Source organism: Gobius niger (assembly GCF_951799975.1).
Source record: "Gobius niger genome assembly, chromosome: 20".
NCBI lineage: Eukaryota > Metazoa > Chordata > Actinopteri > Gobiiformes > Gobiidae > Gobius > Gobius niger.
The window spans coordinates 9720327-9739991 of record NC_136871.1 but is presented as its reverse complement, the minus strand read 5'-3'; the positions used below and the strand labels follow the sequence as shown (position 1 = coordinate 9739991).

The 19665-nt window shown below is 40.8% G+C and overlaps 1 protein-coding gene across 1 annotated transcript in view; it reads right to left on the bottom strand.

Annotated features, from left to right (window-relative positions):
• LOC306980028 (zinc finger E-box-binding homeobox 2) overlaps nt 1-19665 on the bottom strand; it is a 40779-nt gene continuing 21114 nt past the window's right edge. Inside the window, exons 2-8 of the mRNA XM_079579239.1 lie at nt 8460-8690; nt 7248-7457; nt 6337-6527; nt 6118-6229; nt 3547-4751; nt 3284-3467; nt 1-1075 (exon numbers count right to left, since the gene is read on the bottom strand). Coding sequence (XP_079435365.1) covers nt 492-1075; nt 3284-3467; nt 3547-4751; nt 6118-6229; nt 6337-6527; nt 7248-7457; nt 8460-8690 — 2717 coding nt within the window. The 3' untranslated portion in view covers nt 1-491. The remainder of the gene's footprint in view (nt 1076-3283; nt 3468-3546; nt 4752-6117; nt 6230-6336; nt 6528-7247; nt 7458-8459; nt 8691-19665) is intronic.

Here is a 19665-nt window from a genome sequence, read left to right as displayed (position 1 = left end):
AGAGACATTGTTGAAGCTTTGCATGTTAAAAATACTTTGAAAAGTGGCAGTCCGTTGTTCGCTGCGTGAGACAATAAATAAGCATGTTCCGTACTGTGCGTCTAAGCGGCCAAAGAACTGGTCTCTTGCTGCTCAATGATAAATCTCATTTCACAGCGTGGGTAACTTCGACACTCAGACTTTGTAACACTGTACCAGCCTGTGTGTTTTTATGCAAAGTATTCGGGTACATGAAAAGATAGTAACAATAAATATAAAGCTCCTTCCAGTTTCTGCTGCCTTTATGCGTTTGTAACTTGGCAGGAAGCGTGAGTTGGCACATCGGTGAGAGGACGTCATATTTGGCATGATACTGCTGTACATAGATGCATTGTCACATTGATTTGTATGGCTTCATTCGCTTGTTTAAACAGGAGTAAAAAAAAAAAAAAAGGGTAAGAAGTAATTGATATGTACAGTTTATGCATTGAAATTGCTTCGTAAACGTCACCTCAGGTTTTTATCCTCGGTAGCTGCGAATCTGTCACTTCTAGTTTTAGTTCACATTTGTCCAGAGCCCGGTTTGAGTCCCATGTGTGGCTTTCCTCTCTCCCGCCTTCCACCAGACAACTGTTTCTATCATTTGGCACGCCGCATTTTCCTGTCGGCGACTCCGGGATGTCTGCTTCCTCCACGCTGCGGATCTCCTCCTCCTCCTCCTCCTCCTCCTCCTCCTCTTCTTTCGTCGGCTCCGTGGTCCCGTCCAGGCTGGAGTCGCTGAGAAAGGAGTGAGGCGTCTGGGTTTCCTCCAGCGACATGGGGGCGTCCTCGGGCTCCCCCAGGCGCCCGCTGTAGCTGCTGGCCGTGCCCGGGGTGAGGGGCATGTCGTCCGCGTCCTGGTCCGGGTCCTGGTCCTTGCTGCAGTAGGCGTAGCGGTGGTTCATGTGCTGGGAGTAGGAGCCCGAGTGGGAGAAGCGCTTGCCGCACTTGTCACATTGGTAGGGTTTCTCTCCGGAGTGCAGCCGGCTGTGCTCGATCAGGTGGTGCTTGTGCTTGAAGGCCTTGTTGCAGATTTTACATTCATGCGGGCGCTTGCCTGGTAGAAAAATATAAAGTTGTTTAATTTGTTGTAAATTTGAAATAATTAAACTAGTACTTTTTATGTTTAAAAATCTATAAGACGACAAACAACATTAGGTTTACATGAGGAGCTGAAAGCCTTACACTGAATTCAATTTAAGGGGCTCGGATCAATTTAAAGGAATAGGCCACCGTTTTTACATACTGAGATATGCTCTTACCTCACTTTAGCCAAGTTAATATATCCCCGTCTGGTCTTTGTCCGTGCGCTCTGTCACGCAAACGGAGCACATACGCAGCCTCTCCCATATGTCACATAGCTCCAAAAAAGCTCACGATAGAAGCTACCAAGCTCTTCCACGTGTTCCCTATTTAAATAAAGTTATGTGAAGTGTTTTCATGCGAAGTATATTTACACAGAAATGTAACGTGTCGATTATATAAGCAAATAAAAAGGGGGAATATATTGTGAGGCGTAATGATACGAGGAGTAAAACGTCCGCGCAGTAACTCCTAAAGGTTATTGACGGAAGTGAGCGGGGGAAGTCTTTAGAGCATATTTCAGTATGTAAAAACGGTGGCCTATTCCTTTAAGACTGCCCATGCCTGGACATCCAGAAAAAAGTTTCTGTGTGTCCGTTTGTGGTCCTAAAATATGGAATAAACTACATGTAGACCTCAAACGTCCAAGTATCAGACAGTTTAAGTATCAATACAAAGAATGTGTATTCTCTAGGTATGTATCGGAAGTAAATATATGACTTTTCATGTTCAGCTCTGTTGTAAACCAGATGTTGATTGGTAGGTGATATTCACACTGTATCCCCGACCACTTGGATTTAGATCACAGAGCTCAAATTATTGTTTAAAGGAAGCCTAATAAGTAAATAGAACAAGATACTGAGGGTACTTATAAGTTGTGGGACTAAAGAAGTGTTTACTCCCCCCCCACTCCCTTTCGGACAGCCTTATCTAAAATGTGCAAAAGGTAAAACAAAATTGTTTGTCCTAAGATGTAAATGTATTGAGCTGCACATTTGATATTGAGCTCACAACTGCCTCAATCATGGCAAGTTGTATTTTGAGTTCATATGAGTTTGTGTTTTTATGTTTTGTTCATGGTCCGAATAAATATTTATTCATTCATTCATTCAATTAACAGTGATAGACATACACACACAGTGTCAGAGAGTACTTGTGTTTGAGTGTCTCTGCTCTTCCTCAAATCATTTTCCCATATACACCCCGCTAAAATGCCGGGGTTTTCCGCGTACACACTGCCAAGCTGGATCTGCATACTATTTTAGATGCAAAACAGCGCCAATACAATGCTAGTGTAAAAAACAAACAAATAACCCCTGCTTAACCCATTAATAAAGATGCCAATTTAAATATCGTTACATAATATCAGGAGTACTTCCACAGCCACCCAGTAATATCTTCACTTTACTGTGCGGATGCCAAAATACTCCTGGTATTATTACGCCTTACAATATAGTTCCCCATTAATTATTGCTTCATTTTGTGTACTATACAACTATCCTTGGATTGTGTTACACCTCACATAACCATATTTAAACAGGGAAAACGTGGAAGAGCTTGGTAGCTTCTATCTTCACCTCGTCTGGAGCTACAGAGGAGAGGAGGAGAGGCTAAATGCTAACGCCGTCTGCGCTGTGTTTACGTGACTGAGGGCACGCGTGAAGACCAGACAGGTACACATGAACTCATCTATGCTAAGGTAAGAACATATCTCAGTATGTAAAAACGGTGGCCTATTCCTTTAAAATAAAAGAGTCTGCCCCTGGATTTAACAAACTGTTATAATCTGGGGTTGCTGCAGTTGGTCAGGTCTAGGTTCAGCAACACTATGTGCCCAAAGACAGAGAATGGCCTTTGTATTCCATCATCAAAAGGCACTCCAATTAAATATTACAGCGTTTACCTTTTTTTGCAGTGACTTTTAGTATAATAAAACCGTAATAAATAAAACAAAAAAATTGGACAAAATGTTTCTTGTACCTGTAACTATTATACACCTCTTTTACTAAACATTAAAGCCAAACTGCCCAACACATCACCCTGTCAGTAACCAACAGCAAAAATTGTATTAGTGGTGTGTAGCTTTATTTCATTGCTCTGACATGGCAACATATTATCTGGAATGTCCTGCAGTGTGGCTTTAAATAATTGATTAATATCTAACATGAGTCTAAATACTTGCCTGTGTGCTCATATTTGTGCCGTAGAAGTGAGCTGCTCTTCTGAAAAGTCTTATCACAGATGTCGCAGGCGTAAAGTCCTTCGTCGGTCTTCTTTAGTCTTTTCCTGCCCGGTCCTCCTTCGCCGTCGAAACCGTCGTCCATTAAAGAGAGGTAGTCCAGCCCTCCGCGGGTTATCATCTCACCCTATGAAAAAAACATTGTTACAAGTTAAAATATCAATTACGTGGCTTCTCTAACATCTGGAATCTGAGTTTGTTTTTACCATTAGCGCTTGTCTCTCGTGGTGGATCTTCTTGAGCGCCGCCTCTGCCTCACTGTCCATCATGTAGGCCATCGGAGACAGAAACCCCGGGCTGTTGGCTGGTTGACCGAAGGGAAGGGGCGAGATGCCTTCATGTCCCAGGCCAGACTGGTTAAAGACCGGGAACGCACTGTACATAGACCCGGCAAACATCGGCGCCCCGTAAACCGGGTGGTGAGGAAGAGGCACGAACGAAGGGTGACTCGGACTCGATCTCCTGATTGGCTGCGATGTGAATTCCCTCTTCACTCCTCTGGCGGCGCTTCCGTTGCTCGCCGCGCTCTTGTTTTCCTTGGGCATGGACAAGTCTAGCGGTTCGCTCTGGTTTCGCGGCGACGGGAGCTCAGGCGGACAGTTGGTGAGGTCCAGACAAGGGGGAGAACCCAAGCCGACGCTGTTCCTCCTGTTTTGCGGGGACGACAGGTCGGGCGAGCGGTTCAGCGCCTGAGCGGGGCTGACTTTCTCGTGCGCAGACCAATACGCCGCTCTGGGGGAAGGCTGGGGCGGGGAGTGCATGGCGACCAGGAGCTGCTGCGGCACCGAATGCCAGCTGGTCTTTCGTGGGGGCGACGTGTTCAAGGAGAAACCATTGGTGACTTCGTGAGGTTTGCCGTTCTCTGTTTCCTCCTTGTTCATCTTACACAGGTAGCGCTCGTGCTGCAGGAGGACGGCCACGTTGGGAAAAAGCTGCGAGCAAAAGCGGCAGGAGACCCCCAGCCCCTCTTTCTCACCCCCACCACTGTACGCATCCCTGTTGTCTTCCGCTTTACCGTTCATGTCCATATCTTCCTCTCTCTTCACTTCCCTATTCAGCATCTTCTGCAGCACCTGCTCGAATTTGGTCCCAGAGTTGAGGTAAGGCAGTAAGGTGGTGCCTTTGAGGATGCTCGCCCGCAGCGCCAGCTCTGACTGAGGGTCCCACAGTCGCCCCAGATCTAAAGGCCGGGGGAAGTGCAGCTGCTTGCTCTCCTCTGCTTTGTCATTGGGAGACGTCTGAAATGTGGCCTGGAAAAGATTTTGACTGTGGCCGTTCAGCGTCGCACCAGCGGCTCCGGCACTGCCTCCACTCCCGCTGCTGAGGCACTTCTTGCTGCTCAGGTGGGAGCTGTACGAGCCGGAGTGAGAGAAACGCTTCTTGCAGTTGGAGCATTCGTAAGGCTTCTCACCTGGAGCAGGAAAGAGTAGAATATCAACAAAATAAATTAGTTTAGAAATATAGATACTAGATAGATAGTTCATATTATATTAAAACATTCTGCACAGCTTGTATTTTAGACAGAAATGTTTATCAGGAGAAGAACCATGATAAAAGGGGGGGTGACTGTGTGCTTTAGGTTTAGGCCCAGTTTTCTTAACCCATAAACGTTCACCTGGAAATAAATAAACTGCCTAATTTTTAATTATTACACTTCATACATTTTTTCCATAGATTTCCATGGGAAAAAGTTGCTTCAAAGCCGTCTTTTAACTTCTTTACCCCCACCTGAACCAAGCACATTTTCTCCAGTTGAAAAGCAACAATAAAAGGCATCAAAATGAAGATGAGGATGAAAAAAATGAGAATGAAAACGCAACAAAAAAGTGTCAAAAAGCATTTAAAAAAGCAACTAAAACCGTGGGCACCCAGGTGCCCTTTGGGCATGCCCAGTAGCCCTTGAGACTTTGTCTAAGGTGTAAAACACTTAATTTTCTTGAATCTGATTCTTAAAATACAGTCATTTCGATCTTGTGTCTCACTACGATTTTAAAATGAAGCTCTTTTGACATAATATGGGGTCAAAATTCTATAAGTAAACAGTGTACGCTTAAGTCTGTAGGGAGCTTTTTTAACTGGTAGCTCTCGAACACCTTAATGAAGTAGCCCTCGGCTGAAAAAAGGTTGGTGACCCCTGATCTAGTCTATAACAACAACATCTATGCTATAACAACAACATCTAGTCTATAGCAACAACATCTAGTCTATAGCAACAACATCTAGTCTATAGCAACAACATCTAGTCTATAGCAACAATATCTAGTCTATAGCAACAACATCTAGTCTATAGCAACAACATCTAGTCTATAACAACAACATCTAGTCTATAGCAACAACATCTAGTCTATAACAACAACATCTAGTCTATAGCAACAACACAAGTTTTTTTTTTTTATTTAGAGAGGATTTGTTTATTTCTAATTCCTTGATAAATTGAGCTTTAAAATGCAAAAACCAAGGCAATATTTTTTGTGTTTTTCCCCCAGCTTTTTATTTGAGCTCTCGCTCAAATAAATATATGAATAAATAAAAGCCAATCATAAACTAATACTGGCCAAACCTCTATGCCAGTGATGGAAAATGTTGGACCACAACCATAAGAATTATCTATTAAAAAGTAACGTCACTGGCTGCAACCCCTGGATTCTGTTTCATCTAAGTCCGCGTTGCTGTATGTGACTAATTAGTTTCGTGGGGGAAACTGACACAATGGAGGATAAAAGCAACTCACTGAAAGCAATTAAGTGCTTTGGGTAAGTAAAATGATTACAGCTTACCACTGTGGATTCGGAGATGCTCTTTGAGGTGGTGTTTGTACTTAAACGCTTTCCCACATTGGAGACACTTAAACTTCCTGGTCTCCGCGCCTTGTTCCGAAGTTATAGCGCCCTTGAAAAACAAAGCAACATTTATTATTAGTTGCGGCGTCATTAAAACAGGCCCTTGCAAATTGAAAGTTATGTCGACCGCTAATAAATCTGGGGCTTCTTTCGCACTTTTTCCTGAAGCTGGTTGTGCAGCGCGAGGTGCCGTTCCATCTGCGGCCTGAGGGTGGCAGTGTATCCACAGAGAGGGCAGACCATGGGCCCTCCGTCCTGCTCCTGACAGTACGTGATGTGGTCCCTGAGAGCTGCGCGCGGGTACGTCCTGTGGCAGAACGGACAGGCCTGCAGGTTCTTTCCACTCTCTGAAAAACACATTAAAAACACTGTTTTGATTTGAAATTAAACACTGTAGACATGCACTTTTTATATTTTTAAATATAGAGACAAGTTAAAAAATAATACAATGTTAACTTTCTGGATCACTGGCTTTTCCTTTACAAATGTTACACAATTAAATTTTACTTTTTAAGAGTGATGCCTGTGGTTTTCTGAAATAAATTAATATATGTTTTATTATAGTTACATTTCTTCTCTCTACTGATGAGAATGAGCCAACTAAATACACTTTAAAAACAGAAGTAAAAAAAAAGAATATATAATTTTGATGGTGGTTTTTATGTAGGATATTGTTGCCTGTGCACTGAGTGTGTGTGGATTTTTTTTTTTTATATATAAAAGTACTTATGGTAACAATTTTCTCCTATATGAAGCCCTTTATAAATACCCCAAGTTGTTAGCCACATAGCATAATTGCCTAACTTTTGGAAAACACATTAGTATTCTATTATTGCTATCGTAACAAGACAAAATGACTTAGACAATTATGCTATGTGGCTAACTATTACAAGCTATAATAACAATCTATCTGTGTTTGACTATTTGGGTCAGGACATTGTGCTGCTGCTGAAGCCCCTGTCCCGGACCTTTCTACACGGTTTCCAATCATTCTGCATAAAAATATATATAAACACACAGATGTTGAAGACAATATCAGACTCCTATGTTGTCTGTGATCAAACTACCTGCCGCCTCAGGAGAGCGATGCTGAGCTCCAGGGGACCAGATGGCGGCGGGCAGGTCGTCGTGGCTGCTGTTGTGATGGTACAGGGGCGCGCTGCCGTTCTGACTGAGATGACCCAAAATACTGGTCGGGTTCGAGGCCCTCCTCAGCTGGGCCAGGAACTCATAGTGCGCCAAGTCCTCCAATGCAGTTTGGGAATCTGAGGTTTTATCTGCAAAAGAAATGATCCGTTTTTTATTATTAATTTAGCTACATGATTTTTTTTTATAACTAATATTTTGTGTACAATAATAATTTCTTGTCTGTGCAGCTGTGGTCTGTATATGTGCTCTATACTATAACTGTAACTATTCATGCTGTTAAACATGTGGTTTCGGAAAACTGCATTTTTTGAAGTCGATGAAGACACTTGATAAGACGTTGTGGTTCAACCTCATTCTGAGTGCTTATTGGGTTCCCGCTGCACGTACAGCTAATATAATGCAAAGCAACTACATTGTTGACTTTAGGAGTGACAGATGGACCGCTCCGTGTGAACTCTTTTGCCACATGTAAAACTGAATTCCTCTGTTTCCTCCCGGTGTCCTTGAGCGCGGTGACAGGCAGGAGACATGTATGTGTGGAACATGCGGCGCCTCCTATCATGAGCCGCGCCAGTCATCTCTACTTACAGCCACTTTGAGGAAGATGTTTCAAATGTTTGCAGATGTTGGCATATTTTGAGCTGTTTTTAATGTGGCAATGGGAAGAGCCTGTGTGGTTTTGTGCTGTAAAAACTCAGCTTTGCCTTCATCAGGCCAGGCCAAATCACACGAGGCTAGGCAGCTAAGTGATTGTTAGTAGGCAAGCCGCGTGAGCCTTTGATCTCCTCTAAATAAAAGGGAAAGCCTCACGTCGCTGCGCGATGATTTCAGTACCGTAACGTCACCTCTTTGATGCCTGGAAATATTGTGACATTGTGTGGGATGAGTTCTTTTGTCATGCTTTCAGAAGGCTGCCTTTTCAAAGAGGAGAGCGAAAGGAGAGCGTCTATGGAAGGCAGGGGCTGATATGGCGGTGTGTGGAGCGGCTGGAAGAAACATATGAGCTGCTTGCGTCAGAAACACTGTAAATGTGTTTATACTGTAGTGGCCAACACGACAGTCTGAACCAAACTGTGTTTATTTAAAGTTTACATGAACAAAGTGAGTCTTTGTATTGGATTGTCACTTACGGTACATGGCCCCTGCATCCTTCTCCTCCGCCCGGTCAGGGACCGTCGGACCCTCTGGGCTCGGACTGTGTGGTCGTACGGAGCGAAGGGGACTACCGGGCTCCTCTGTGCCCTCACTGGGAGTCAGACTCGCCTTGTCCAGGCTCTCCGGACAGTCCTGGGGCTCCAGGCTCCAGACGCCCACCTCATCTTCCCCTTCAGACCCCAGAGAGCTCACCTGATCGGCCTCCACTGCAAGAGAGCACAACACAAAGACAGGATTATTTACCAGTGTGTAACTGTGGCTGCACGATTTATGTTGTAATATCATGACAGAGATCACAATGTACAATTCAAACACATTCAATCTGCTAATATAATGTAAGAATTACCTCGCTCGTAGAGGTCTAAACTACAGGGTTAGAGACAACTCGAGACCCAGAGGAGACGGAATATTATGCTGTTTGCATTACATTGGAATTCACTAATTGCAACCATTCAAACAGTGAGACACGCCCTTTAAGTATGTGATTTATTTAAGGAGAACATCTCACAAAGTGTTATTATCATTTAGTTAAACAACTTCACCCAGAAACCAAAGCTACCTCCCAACTGCATCGAGCTCATGGATTTTTACTACATAAAATACTGGGGCAATTAGACGGCCCCATTTAAGAATACATATTTTTCTTCTTATTCCATGGCTCATACATCGGCCTCATATGGATTTCCTCTTAGTCAAAGCTGTTGCCTATAAGGAAAGAGGTGGATGTGGTTACTGTGTGCTGCACTTATCTGTGTAGTGTGTACCAATAAAAGGAGCAATAAACAGAGTCGGGGCCGCGGCGCTCGCTCGGTGCCCGTTGCGCAGCTGAAGTGGAGCGCCGCATTACTGTTTCCCATGGCACAGACAATACATGGCAATCACAAACACATGCCCGGGATTTCGGCTGTAGGCTCTAGTTACCGAGGCTCCTTTTGAGGACTCTCTGTTTCTCTTTTGCTGATTGGCAATATCTAATCACAACCAAGTAATGACCAGTTAAGAGCACAGAGTACGGCTTTTCTGCCAGAGGCTTTCATCAAACGCAGCTATTGTCATAAACTGAGCACACTGGAGCGCTGTGCCAGCTGTCAGAGGCACGGCTCATCCTCTTGTCTCTGTGCTCTAGTGTTTCTCATTAGCAACTAATAAACATAGCCACGCAGAGATTTTTTTCTTTCCTTTTAGGCCCTGAGAAATAAGAAGATTCACAGCTTGTTAACTGTACTAAATAAACAACTTTGTTATGGGAGTTTTCAGTAACCAGTTATATGTACTTAAGGAACTTTTGGGAGAAATCGTACTTCTAGCAGTATTTGAGTGATATCATTTTGAAGTAGTAGTAGCACTCTTACAGTGAGCATCAAAAGGTGTCAAGATCTTGTGTGACATAAAACACTTATAACACTTGTGTTTCTAGCACCTTGACTTTGAAACAGTCCTGGCCCAAATATCCGAGCATCTCTATTCTTCATGAGTTTATAATCATAGTCATGTTATTGCTTTGAGGAAGCAAAAAGGCCATGGTAACATAAACAACAACAACTAGCCAGATAGAAAAAAAATATCTTTATAACCTAATGGATGTATCTAATGCATTCCTTTGTGACTGTAAACTCCCGGTTTGTTTTGTTTTGCTTGGTCTATGGACTATATAGGACTATGGTACAAATTACTGTACATGGTTCTTACAGTATGTTGTCATTAAAAAAATCTCTCTCTTTTTACATTACACAAATTAAACTCCACAACATGAAAAAAGCCTTTAACCTCTTAACCCCCGGCTGACAGAAACACAACTGAAAGGTGATGATAAAGCCACAAAAAAGTGTCCAAAATGTGACAAAAAAGTGACAAAAGAGTGACAAAAAATGACATAAATGCGACGAATAAGTGACTAAAATGTGACAAAAAAGTGACAAAAAAATTACAAAAATGCAACAAAAATGTGACAAATAAGACACAAAAAATGGCAAAAAATGCGACAAATAAGTGGCAAAAAAGTGACTAAAATGTGACCAAAAAATGACAAAAATGCAACATAAACGCAAGAAAAGAGTGACAAAAAAGTGACTAAAAAGTGACAAAAAAGACACAAAAAACTGACAAAAAGTGACGAAAATGCAACAAACGGTGACATAAGAGCGACAAAAAAGTGGCAAAAAAGTGACAAAAAAGTGACAAAAACGCGATAAAAAGGTGACAAAAAAGTTACAAAAAAATTATAAAAAAGTCACAAAAACGTGATGAAAACATGACAAAAAAAGGATTTAAAAAAAAGCAACAAAACATGACAAAAACACTTCAAAAATGTGGCATAGATGCACCGACAACACAACAGAAAAAGTCACAATTTCAAATGAGGCACTACACTGTTGCTCTCCAGTCGAGGAGCTTTTAGATTTGGGTAAAGCCGAACTGGGGGAAATGTGCTCGGTTCCGGTTTGGGTTAAGAGATTAAGAGGCATTTCTTCATCTTATTTTTACTGCGTATCCATTGACAGCCTTTTCACATTACTTTATGCCTTGTCTGACAGATTACATTATGACTAAAACACAGATCAGACTTTCACGCTCAGCCATTACGTTTTCAAGCATAATGTTTCTACTTTGGCGACTCTCCATCTGGTTTTGCCATAGATACATCGCCAGTTGCATCTGTGTTTTAAAAGCCAGGAAGTTTTGTATCGGGGCAGCCCGCATCTGCACTGCACGTCGCAGTCAAATCGAAAGGGTGTCTAGGTTTTTGCAGAGAGGGCCCACCCGCACCATTGACACATCTATAGCACATTCGAACAATTAGCATAACACACAATGCACATGTTTGTACCAAATGTGCATTTCACGCTGTCTTACTAATTTGATTTACTCTGGGAATGACTCGCTCTCGTATAGAGGTTTACGCTGGTCATCAACAGGGGAAGGCAGTGAAGTTTTATGATGCTGCTGAGGTTGGACATAGGAGTGTTTTTCCTCTTTTTTTTTTTTTTGCTGGGATGATAGCGCATACCACAAAGTAAAAAACAAAACTCAACAGGAAAAGCAATCTGGACCGGATTAGCGTCAAATCGCTTCTAATTTTGTCCGCCACAAGAGCGAGTGACACCGAGCCGAAGTGCATTGTCATTAAAAGCACGCCGCGTTCCGATGGCTTTCCCTGTGATCCCGGAGATTTATTTATTTGGACAGATCTCTGACATGAAGCCATCTCTGTTCGAGGGAGGATATAAAGAATAGTGGCTTCAGCAAGTTTGATCATAACCCTCTATTTATGCCCCATGTTGTTGAAAGTCGGATATTTTTTACCCAGCTTTTTGTATCATGGGCAATACATACAATTTTAATTCACTCTATTAAAGGAGAACGTCACCTTTTCCCTCTTGAGCTTTAAGTACATCATTGAAATGGAGAAATGACTGACTAAAGATACTGATTATAGTCAAGCAAATGCACTTAAGCCTTTGGAGGCACTTTGGGAACCAGTGATAATGCACAAGTTCTGAATTATATCACTGTACATTTAAATCAGCCTCTCGCAAATATGTTTTCATACTTTTCCGAACTTCTATTTTCATGTAAAATCGTAGGTTAAATGATTTTTCTGTAACACTTTATATTACAGGTTGTTCCCTGTGTGGGGTTGGGGTACAGGTAACAAGAAAGTACTTACACATTAAAGTGCAAGGTTTAATATCTGTGTTCAAAGAGTAATAAATGTGTATGACATGTAGGTATGTGTAACAAAGGGGTACAAGTAAAGGTGTCCATGGCCTCTCACATTACACATTACAGGGTTTCCGCAGGGCAGTACAAAACATTAAAAGTCAAGGCAAAATCAAGGCCTTGAATGTCATCAAGCATTAAACTGGATTCAACCATTAAATCCTAATTTCACTGAAATGGTTATATTACTGTATATGTTTGCAAATCTTAAAGGCACACTGCGTAACATGTTGGACTATACTGTGGTCATCAGTACAAAACATGCTCGACACCAGGGCAGGGTGATGTGGTCTAAAATTTCTATCACGATATAACAAAGAAATATCCCGATATATTTGATGATATAAACAACAACGGACAAATTACTCCAAAATAGCCTCACGCCTATTTGGAATATTAATGGAAAGATATTTCATTACTGTGTTTTTAGCGTCATACTAATCTCCTCACAAATATGATATACTCAGCTGAGCGTAATTAAATCATGTCCACGGCGATATAAAAAATGACAACGATATAAAAAAAATGATATCCCGATAACAATATACGATATGGCTCACCCCACTCGACACAGAATATGCTATAACTGTAGAGGGTAATCAAAGAATGAATTTGGATTTGGATGACCTAAAACCTATTAAATTTGAAATTCAGCTGACTTTAGTCACATTTCCATGGAGACGAGCTGGAGACGTCCCCAGACTCATATCTTATGAGAGGCACATGTTTGTTTGTTTGATGAGGTATTTTTCAATTATGAAAATATCAGTCATAAAACAAATGCTTTCAATTTCATTCATCGGGTAAAATGAAACCTGCGCTGATTTCTTACTGCATTTGTGGCGTTAAAATGTATTATTTACTCGGGCTGCAACTAACGATTATTCTGGTAATCGATTAATCTGATTATTTTTACTGGCTGTGAAAGGTGCATGGAAATAGTATTGTTTCAAATTGTTGTATCACATAAAACTGTTGATGGAGTAAACTAAAAGTAAACGTTTATAGGAGACTCTTAGCGCTAATTCTGCTTCTGATTGGACGAGACAAAGACAGATATTTATGAAATTTACAAAGTACAAAACACTACAGACCCTTACATTAAAAACAAAGTGGGATTTCAACAAAAATACATAATCGTCATGTCATTTTTGCTCTATTTGAGTCTGTGTTTACAAGAAATTCATAGTTTATATATATAGTTATTTCAATAATCGATACGTTGTTTCAGCCCTACTACATAGGCATTTAAAAAAGGCACATTAAAAAGTCTTGTACTCGTTATACACCTTTGTTACACCTTGTATACAGTTCAGTATACAGCACACTTTGAATAACTTTATTAACATGTGTAACAACCCTGCTTCTCCACAATGAAATAAAACAAATAAACTTTCTGAACTTTTTTTTTGAAGTATTTTGAAGTGCGGGGGGTTTCTTGCCCACACTGTGTGAGTCTATAGACGTTTTTCAAAGGTGTGATTTATTTGTGTGAGCTGTGGAGATCAAATGGGGTTTTGGGCGCGTGGGACGGGCCGTGAGTCATTCTGAGACAGAGAGATGCTGCATCATGTTTGACGATGTGGATCACTCGGGGCTGCTGCGGGGACCGCTCTGCGTTCGCATAAAGGTTTTCCTATTTCCAGACACGGTTCAAAACAAACGCCACACAAAGCGCAGAGGGCCGTGGAAACAACAAGGCGGCAAAACATCCGGATATTGGCCTGTCTCCTCACATGGGGTTATCTAAAAATGGATCAAGAAAAGTATGATTTTGTTTCCTTTTTTTTGTTGATGTATGATGATAGTTGCTAAGAGTTTTGTTTGTTTGTGTTGTGTCTCTGTCATTTCAGTACTTTAGCAACGGACAAAGAAGGTGCGAATTATATCAGGCACAATCTGACTCTGCGAATGTGTCACTGGGAAACATAGCAGTAAATAATTCTCAAAAGATTATTAATACCCACTCTTTGTTATCTTTAAATATCTGTTTCATTACACAATATATTCAAAAATGCGAGATGATGATACTCTACCTACAGAGCTGCTCACAGACGAGGTAAGTCCAGGTTCAGAGTCTGACTTGTCCATGACATCTGTGCATGAGGTCTGTGATGACACCTTCTGCCTGACTGTACAACAGTATCATGCTGATCAGGGGAGGACCACAGCTCTGTTACCGCCCACCTGACCCCCTGCTGCTCGGTGCCAACCTGTGCATATGAATACACAATAACCCCTCCCCAGATTTTCTCATGAAGTCCTGTATGTTGTCTTCATTCGGATGACTTCCTTAAATCAAGCTTCTCCGATGATCTCACGGTCTCTGGCGGCAAATTGGGGATTAAATGCTATGAATTACATGCTAACCAATAGGAATGTTGATAATGGGGGCTGTGTTGACATTTTATTACATTTCGGCGGTTAGCAGAGAGGAAGTGCTAACATTCTTGTCTAATGATGCCGATATGAAAGTCATCATTCAGCTGTTTGAGAGGGTTCGAGACTGAAAGTGTGACACAGCCGCGGGGATGCAAAGGTCGAAGGTAACTCCTGCAGGGGTTTGTACAGTCAGATGGACATCAGTGCGCGGAGGGGAAAACCCAGCCTCAAACCAGTTTGTGAAAAAACAAGACGGGGTTAATTTAATCATGAGAAGGGAGCGCTTTTAATTAGACCATTACCAAATTAATACGTAATATTTCAAGCTTTGTTTGTACATTCCAGTTGCCCCATAGTTACTGTGATGTAAACTGGTCACAGATCAGTGAGCTGGTGTTGCTTGACCAACATTACTCATTAAACACTGGCCTTACTCTTTAGGACAGAGGTAACTGGTGTGGAGTCGGGACCCACGAGCACCCTGGGACGACGAGCCCCAACCAAAACCGTAAATCTGACTTGTAAAATATGATGTCAAATATTTTCCTGAAAAATTGTTGAATTGTTGAATAAGTTTTAACCTCTCAACCCCCACCTGAGCAGAGCACATGTTCTCCAGTGTGGCTTTACCCAAATCTAAAAGCTCTTGAAAAACAAGCATCTAGCAACATATATAGCAACAAAAATGAGACTTATTTGATGAAGACGCAACAAAAATGAGACAGAAAGTGACAAAATTTGACAAATAAAACACGAAAATGCTATGAAAAAGCAACAAAAAATCATTTAAAAATTGTCAAAAATCTGACAAAAAATTTACAAAAATCGGACATAAATTTGACAAAAAAGTGACAAAAAATTGACGAAAATGTGATGAAAAGGTGACGATAATTTCACAAAAAATGGACAAAAAATGGACAAAAAAAGTGAAAACATCTAGTGTTTTTAATGTGTCCATTGTACAGTCCTTGGGTGTTCTGAAAGACGCTTTTAAATAAAATGTAGAAAAGTGACAAAAAATGAACAAAAAATGAACAAGAAAGTACAAAAAAAAAGTACAAAAATGCATAAAAAAAGTGACATAAATTTGACAACAAAATGGACAAAAAACTGACAAAAATGCGATGGAAAAAAATAACCTGTTTAAAAAGTGATGGCAACAACGAGGAAAAAGATCCATTTACATCAGTTTTGTAGGTCTTAGCTTTCAAATTAGGTTCTCCACTGGCCTAATAGGCTCCAGTTGAGAAGCTTTCAGATTTTGGTAAAGCTGCACTGGATGGAAATCTGAAATTATGATCAAAAACACCCCGATAAGTCATTACAACAGACTCAGGTTGTGATTCTACACTTTGTCTGTCCATAAATACGAAAAGAAATGTTTTCCTTTTCGCGACCCACTTTTTGGGTCCCGACCCCCAGTTAAGAACCACTGCTTTTGGGGGACGCCCCTTTCATCCCATCCTGTTTTCCTTCACAGTAATGCTGGAAGCTGGAGGCCGGTGCGCCGACTGTAGCGGAGCATCCACAGCTTCCACAAGGCCTGCACAGAAAGCTGAGCTAGACAGAGCGCCTTAAGAAGTGCGCTCATTAGGACACGAACTCATGAAAGTAAAAAAAAAAACCCTCAAATCCACCACAGGCGACGCGCACGAGCTGCCGTTGTGCTCACTAAGCACCCCAGACGTCAAGAGACTCCAAACTTTGTTCATCTGGTGCCTCATATTTGTCCGGCGCAACGTTTGATAATGCCACTCAATTACCGCCCGAGCAGAAATCCCTGTTGCCTGATGCGGCTTTTAAGAAACTTCTGAAGCACCCTGATAAAACTCACATGGACTTTTTTATTACGGAGTCGTGCTTTTTTAGTTTTTTTTTTTAGTTGTTGATCATTTGGCGCTGGCTGTCACTGCACTGCGGCCTCTTGAATCAAAGCGTTGGCCTGCAGAGCTGCGTGTACTGCTGTAATGCAAGGAGAGCCTTAGACATCTTAGACATCTGAAATCTATCTGTTCTGCTCATCTCTCATTCCCTATCAACGCGTCACATCAATGAACCGAGCTCTGAACCACTTTTCTGCTCAGACCTGCTCCGGCTTCAGCAACAAAATGTGTTTCAAAACCTCCAAAAATAGGATGCCGATGAATGTTTAATAGATTTGACGGAGCACAATTAGCACCGCAGTCGAAATGAAGCACTGCTGCAGATGATTCCAATGGACGCCATGTCTTTGTGCTGCTATGACTTTGATTTTTTTTTTATTAAACTGAGAAAACAATGTCCTCACCTCACATCCTGGTACACATGACTCACATTTGATCTACTTTAATACTACACTTAAGCTTCACATCCTTTGTCTTTTTCAGATTGTGTTGAATTACGGCCTGAAACGATGTGAATAACTTGGCCGCTGCTCCGACCAGAACCTTCAAATTAAAGGCCCTGTGCTAAATTTATTATCTCTTGCTTTTCTAATTCATTTCTGACAACCCAATTCTTCAGCGGTTTTTTAGCATTTTACAAATTTCAGGGAGCAAAGTGAATGTACTGTCTCAACAGGCCAGCGAGTTCATGACTGGTAAAAAAGCTTTTCAATCGAAATGTAGTAATATACTGAAGGAGAACAAAACAAATGTCACTGTGCACACTGCAAAAAGAAGTTGTTTTGTCCTTGATTTGAGAAACAAACAAAACATCTGTCCAGGTTTTTAAAAGAGTTCTTAAATAATAGTAGAAAAAGATCTTATAGTATAGTCAAAATTATAAACAGGTGATACTCTGAAAATTAGAATAAAGTGCATTCATTTCTATTATTCAACTTAAACCGTGAAATTAAAATATGGTAGACTCATTATGTGCAAAGTGAGATATGTAAAGCCTTTATTTGTTATAATTTTGTTTATTATGGCTCACAGCTTGTAAAAAAACACACATTTTGAAAGTGGACTGTAAGCCATAATCATCAAAAATCGTCACTTTAGATATCATGAGTCTATATCATACTAGTTTCACGTTCTAAGATGTAATTTTCTGAGTTTCACCAGTACTGTATAAAAGAAATTGAATTTTCACATGAAAAACAGATTGTTGTGGATGTTTCGGTAACACTTTATAATAACTACACCTTATTTAGAATTAATTAACTCAATTCATCATGAACAATTCATTAGTTAAGTGTGACAAACACTTCATAAAATTCATAATGAATAAGTATGTGAAGAACTATTTGTTATTCGTTATGACTGTAGTTGTTCACATACTTCACTTATTCATTGTTGAGTAGTTTCTTAGTCACACTTTACTAATGAATTATTCATGAACTAAGAGTTAACTCATCATGTATTAAAGCTGAATATGGTGTAGTTATTAAGTGTCACCAAAACATCCACAAAAATCTTTTTGCAAATGAACTAAGGACTTTTTTATACAGTGTACAGGTGCTTGTCATATTAGAGAAATATCATGAAAATTCATTCATTTATTTCTGTAATTCAACTCAAAATGTGAAACTAATATATGATATAGACTCATTACATGCAAAGTGAGATATGTACAGCCTTTGTTTGTTATAATTTTGATGATTTTGACCATTTTCACAATATTCTAATTGTATGAGTTTTTAATTTGGGAGTTTTTCCAAGCTGAGCCATGATAATCAAAATTATAACCAAAAAAGGCTTTACATATGTCTCTTTGCATGTAATGAGTCTATCACATATTAGTTTCACAAGTTTAAGTTGAATAACAGAAGTGAATTAACTTTTTCATGATATTCTAATTACATGACGAGCACCTGTATATAATTTTGAGCACAATAAGATGTAGCTATTAGGTTATTAGGTGTAGTTATTACAAATATGTAAAAAAAAAAAAACAGATTTCTTGAAATAAATGACTCAAACCAAGGACAAATACATATTTCAAGAAAATGTCACTCATTCCAAGCTTGCATTTTGCAGAGCATGGGCTTTTAATAGGTACATTTTTTGCATCAGGTGGAGATAAAAGAGACATGTTTACAACCACAACTGCAAGCATATCTCTGACAAAATCTGTGTTTTTGTGCTACATACCCCTTACCCCTGAACCTTTCTGCTCTGTGGTTCACCGTCATTTTCCAACGCTCGTCTCATGCATGTATTTTTGTAATAAAGGCATCACTCGTGGACCGTGTGTAGCCAAACAACAACAACAATCAGTTTCTTCTTGTGCACAAACGGGCCAAGGTGTGAGTGGAGAGGTGTGCAGTGCCTTCCTGTGGTCGCCTGCGCTTCCCCTGGAGGTTTCCTGTCGCTGCAGCCGACATTGTGTTCACCTGTGTGCCACGGCTCTTACATTGATCTCATCTGATGCATCGGTCGCCTTCAGAATAAATAAAGGCCTTCTTCGAAACATCCACTGAAGAAGTATCGGCGAGTACTTCAGAACGTCCTCTTTGAAATATTCTATTAAGCCATACATGTTTCTCTTTTCTACTATATTGGTAACATTCTGCACTGATTGCCCACTGCCCAAAGGTTTGTGCTCCGTGTTGCCATCTAGTGCCCACAACATACAGTTAAAAAAAAAGTTAAATCTCCAATTAAAAGCAGTACTAAGTAACTCTTGCCGCTAGAGGCCAATAAGCGCAACTGCAGGTGTTGTAGCACATCTCATTAATTGTCTGTGATAGTAAATGTTACGCTGACAGAAAAGGGGAAGGGAGAGATTGATAATGTACATCCAATTACACAATGGAAATAAATGTTTTCACTCAAACTTGGCTGTAAATACTGTTTAAAGTGGCGCTAGCCCGTTAGCCTGTTAGCTTCTTCTTCGTGATTCCATTAGTGTGTATTGGTGGCTCCGGTCCGGTGGCAGTCAAGTTGCAACTGTGGTTCTCTGGCCAGAGACACCAGGAGACCCTCCAATCATCCCATTAAAACTTGTATTACCCCCCAGAAGGACTACGGAAAGGATTTATTAAGGTAAACAAGTTACTTAGAATTGCTTTCAAGAGACTTGAAAAGCAAGTTGGGCATTTTATACTCACTACTGCCACCTCAGGTCATACATGTAACTGCACCTTCTATATTAAAC